Source organism: Coenobita brevimanus, chromosome 30 (genome assembly GCF_032717465.1).
Source record: "Coenobita brevimanus isolate Jiangsu-jjx chromosome 30, ASM3271746v2, whole genome shotgun sequence".
Lineage (NCBI taxonomy): Eukaryota > Metazoa > Arthropoda > Malacostraca > Decapoda > Coenobitidae > Coenobita > Coenobita brevimanus.
The window spans coordinates 1892166-1897165 of record NC_136983.1 but is presented as its reverse complement, the minus strand read 5'-3'; the positions used below and the strand labels follow the sequence as shown (position 1 = coordinate 1897165).

General features: G+C 45.7%; 1 protein-coding gene across 3 annotated transcripts in view; it reads right to left on the bottom strand.

Moving 5' to 3' along the window:
• The window catches only part of LOC145395226 (ribosomal protein S6 kinase alpha-5-like), a 99766-nt gene that overhangs the window by 62570 nt on the left and 32196 nt on the right, over positions 1-5000 (bottom strand). The window contains exon 1 of one of the 3 annotated variants that reach the window (XM_080268914.1): positions 3264-4009. The exons of the other annotated variants lie outside the window; for them this stretch is intronic. Within the exon in view, the coding sequence (XP_080125040.1) occupies positions 3264-3447 (184 nt within the window). The 5' untranslated portion in view covers positions 3448-4009. Of the gene's footprint in view, positions 1-3263; positions 4010-5000 lie in introns of those variants that run through there. 3 annotated transcript variants of the gene reach the window in all.

Here is a 5000-nt window from a genome sequence, read left to right as displayed (position 1 = left end):
GCTGGGGACTTCCCTGTGTTGATACTAAGGGTTCCAGGAAGCAGGGAGGCAGGGGGTAGGCAGGGTTAGGCAGGGGGTAGGGAGGGATGAGGCAGGGGGGAGGCAAGTAATAGGAACTGATGAGGCAGGGATAGAGAGGGAAGGGTGAGGCAGGGGAACAGAGGGAGGAAAGGGAAAGGGAAGAGAGGGAACTGTGAGGCAGAGGAAGAAAGGGAGAGGTGAGGCAGGGAAAGGTAAGGACAGGCAGACAGGGAGAGGCAGGGTGGGGTGAAGTAGGGAGGATCTGTGTGGAGTGAGAGAGGGAGAGGCAGGAGCAGAGAAAGAGGGGAAGATAGGCAGGGTGAGGCAGGGGTAAGGAAGGGAGGGAGGGATGGAACAGAGGTGAGAAGGGAGAGGCAGGGGGAGAGGCAGCAAGAAAAGCAGGAAGGAGAAAGAGTGGGAGAGAGATAAATGAAGAAAAGAGGCACAGGAGGAAGCCATGTTCCAGACAGCTGAAGTAAGGCAGGGTTAGGCAGGGGTTGGGGTAAGGCAGGGTTAGGCAGGGGCAAGGTGAGGCAGGAAGGGTTAATTAATGAGGTCAGGTAGAGATCACATATTAGTTGTTTTTACACCTGTGTCTTAAGGTGATCCCATTAGAGAGAGTGAGAGAGAGAGAGAGAGAGAGAGAGTATTTTCAGTTCTTTCCCTAAATCCTTTGCTTCCAAGTAACAAGTAAGTTTTTTCCTAATGACGAGTTCGATTCTTTCTCTCTCTCTCTCTCTCTCTCTCTCTCTCTCTCTCTCTCTCTCTCTCTCTCTCTCTCTCTCACACACACACACACACACACACACACACACACACACACACACACACACACACACACACACACACACACACACACACACACACACACACACACACTCACTCCCTTCCTCACCCTCATCCTACCTCACCACACCCTGCCGTACCACCATCCTGCCTCACCACCACCCTACCTCACTCCACCCAGCCTCACCCACACCCTGCCTCACCCACACCCTGCCTCACCCACACCCTGCCTCACCCTCACCCTGCCTCACCCACACCCTACCTAACTCCACCCTACCTCACCACCACCCTGCCTCACCCACACCGTGCCTCACAACCATCCTGCCTCACCACACCCTGCCTCACCCTTCCAGATGACAGTTGCCTCTCTCGTGAGTGAAAGTGAGCTGCATACCTCAGACTGCCTCCCTTTCACCTCTCTCTCTCTCTCTCTCTCTCTCTCTCCCCCTCTCCCTCCCCTAACCGAAATTTTCCTTCTTATGAGAAAAAACTATTCTTATCATAAACGATTCTATTTTAGAGAGAGAGAGAGAGAGAGAGAGAGAGAGAGAGAGAGAGAAAGAAAGAGAGAGAGAGAGAAGTAAACAATGAATTAGTTAAAAAGGGTAGTGTGTGTGTGTGTGTGTGTGTGTGTGTGTGTGTGTGTGTGTGTGTGTGTGTGTATGGGGGTTGTTGTTGAGTAACCCCAGGACCCGTCAACCACAGGCAAGCAGTCGCCCAGCATCACCATTCCGTACAGTGAACCGATTATTCATTGCGGTAGACAGCGCCTTCAGACAGCGAGGCGCGGGGAAGAATTCTGAGGTTTGGTTCCTTGATAGACGCCGCATATGTGTCTAACGGGTAACAGGGGCACCATAGGAGGGAGACAGACAGATGGATAGATAGATAGAGAGAGAGAGAGAGAGAGAGAGAGAGAGGATGCTCCAAGACTTCCCTGTGACGCAAGCCTCTGTTTGGTATTTCCCCGCACTGCAGAGAGAGAGAGAGAGAGAGAGAGAGAGAGAGGACACTAAGTAGTCTGGGCTTAAGTATCTCAGTAGAATGAATTACTTATCCTTACTTAGAGAGAGAGGGAGAGAGGGGAGTCTGGACAAACTTTGGGGTAGTGTCTGTGAAGTTAGTCTTTAATATTTAAATACTATGACTTATTCCTTACCTGAGAGAGAGAGAGAGAGAGAGAGAGAGAGAGAGACAGACAGACAGAGAGGAGGGGGCGTGTTGGGGAGACGTAGGGATAATTGCGTAGGAGAGAGAGAGAGAGAGAGAGAAACAAGGGGAAATGCATGAGAGAGAGAGAGAGGGGGGGGGCAAACGTTCCATTCTCCCCCACTTCATATCCGGGAAGAATCAGTTTATTATTATTATTATTATTATTATTACCGGTGTTCTGCTACTACTACTACTACTACTAATCCCTCTCAGGTGTGTTGCTGGCCAGGTGTAGTTAGGCTGAAGGGTTGATTTGGCTAGTAACCAAGGAGACTCGTTCGCACCTCGTAACTAAGGATGAGTGGGTTATTGAGAGGGAGAGCGAGAATGACACGGAGGGATGTGGAGTGGAGGGGTATATGAGAGAGAGAGAGAGAGAGAGAGAGAGAGAGAGACTAGGAAAGTTAGTAAGTGCCCTGTGTTAAGTCCAAGGATTCTCCCCTCTTTCTCTCTCTCTCTCTCTCTCTCTCTCTCTCTCTCTCTAGCTGTCTGTATGTATGTATGTCTCAACTTTTGCGAATAGGCCTAGTGTACGAACATATGGAAACACACACACACACACACACACACACACACACACACACACACACACACAGGGATACCTAATCAATGTCAGTAAATATGGGCCACACACTCATCAGTCAAGCCCCTGGAATCCGAACTCATCCTCACAGGCCCACCTTTCCACACAGGTATTTCGTAATCAACAGTAAATTCGCGCGCGTTATCCTTGTCTTATCATTCCGAATATTTTTACGGGATTAAGGGATTTAAGGACTGACTTTTTTTTCTGGCTGCCCTGTCTGGTATAAGAAAATAAATCGCGGAGGAAAAGGCGTTAGGTAGCGACACTAAAATGTTGGGTGTGTTGAAATAAATCGATAAAAGACAAGTGCTAAGGTCTGCAATATTTTCGTTTTGTACTGACCTTTATTATTATTATTATTATTGTTATTATTATTATTATTATTATTATTATTACCTTTTGTTATTATTATTACCTTTAATATTATTACCTTTTATCTTTATTATTATTACCTTTATTATTATTACCTTTTATTATCATTACCTTTTTTATTATTACCTTTATCATTACCTTTTATCATTATCATTATTATTATTACTTTTATTAGTATTACCTTTATCATTGTTACCTTTTATCATTATCATTATTATATACATTTTATCATTATTATCAATCATTATTACCTTAATTAGTTACAATATTTCCGTATCGTACTCACCTTTATCCTTATCCACTCTGTTATTATTTATCACATCACTATCTGTGCTCCCGGAATGTTTGTTGTTGTGGTGGTGGTGGTGGTGGAGAGGATTCTGGTGGAGACTGCCTATGACCTCCTCCTCCTCCTCCTCCTCCAGCGTCTCCAGCCCTCCTCCAACCTCCATTACCCTGTGCACCCCCATCCTGCCACCCCTTCGTCAGAATTGTGGTGGGGAGGCGTGGTGGTGGAGTGTGGTGGGGTGCTGGTGGAGAGTGGAGGGGTGGCGATGCTGGGGGTGGAGAAGTGTGGCGCTGGAGGTGCAGGTGTTACTCCTCTCCTCCTTCAGACCGTCTGTGTGGAGCATTAAACTCTCTCTCTTTCCCTCTTTCTCTCACTTCTCACAGAACCAAATTATTTATCCCTGTGTAAAAGTAAAACAGAATTCTCTCCACTTCTGCAGTTTCTTTATTTTCTTTCCTTTTTTCTTTCTTTCTTTCCCTTTTTCAAACAATTTCTGTCTCTCGTTTTTCTTTTCCTACTTCTCTCTTTCTCACAGCCTCTTGTTTTTTTCCTCGTGTGTGTTTTTTCTTCTACTTCTTCCAAACAGTTCCTCTTGCGTTTATTTTCCTCTGTTCCTCCTCTTTTCAATTCCTGTGCTTGATTTTTCTCCCTATTTTCCTTTACGAAACAAATTCTTGGTTGTTTATGCAAGAATTAGATACGTATTTCTCATCTCTTGTCTTTGTTAATTAATACTCGCTTTGCCCGTGTCACTGAGTTACTGATTTCCTTACTAACTATGACCTGCAGACCAAAGACACATTTTAAGTACTCATGAATGTAATTGATGGTTTAATAACGTGGGTAAATGCGTATCGACTACACGTGAATTAATTAGGGTATATTTTGTTTTCATAGTTCCAGTCTTCCCCCACGATACTAGGCGTCTTATCAATCTGTCTATCTATTGCCAGACGCCTTAATCCCTTATACGGGGTGGCCACAAACAAATCGCCTCCACGTCACCCTGTCCCCCCGCCATTTCAGTGCCCCGCTCCCAATTCACCCCCCCCCTCCTCTCTCATATACCTTTCCATCCCTCCATCTTATCCTTGGCCTTCCCCTCCCTCTCTCCCAAACGAAAGATCCAAGGTCTACGTTGTGCCACCCTAAGAATTCGATGGACATATGCACTGGTGGTGGATGTGCTTAGTGGTGCTGCTCTAAATGCGGCTGTAATGAGTGGACTTGTCAGGAAAGGAACGTGGTTTGAGTTTAGAGCGCTTCCGTTATCCACCTTAGCTGTGTTTATCTGCGCATAGAGATCAATATTATACTTAATTATTTGTTATAGTTCACTAACCTGATTATTATTATTAACTAACTTTTAACCAAATAACTTCTTCTCCAAAAAACAGTTCAATTTTGGAATCAACTTAAACACACACACACACACACACACACACACACACACACACACGTCCTATCTGCTTAATTCGTATCCATATTCTCTCTCTCTCTCTCTCTCTCTCTCTCTCTCTCTCTCATGCTTAACTCGTATCCACATTCTCCTCTCTCTCTCTCTCATGCTTAACTCGTATCCACGTTCTCCTCTCTCTCTCTCTCTCTCTCTCTCTCTCTCTCTCTCTCTCTCTTTATACCCTGACCCTGACCTGCCCTACCTCACCCTGCCTTACCCTACCGTCCTCTTCTCAAATTCTCCTCAATATTCCTCTCCCTCCGTGCGTCGCATTT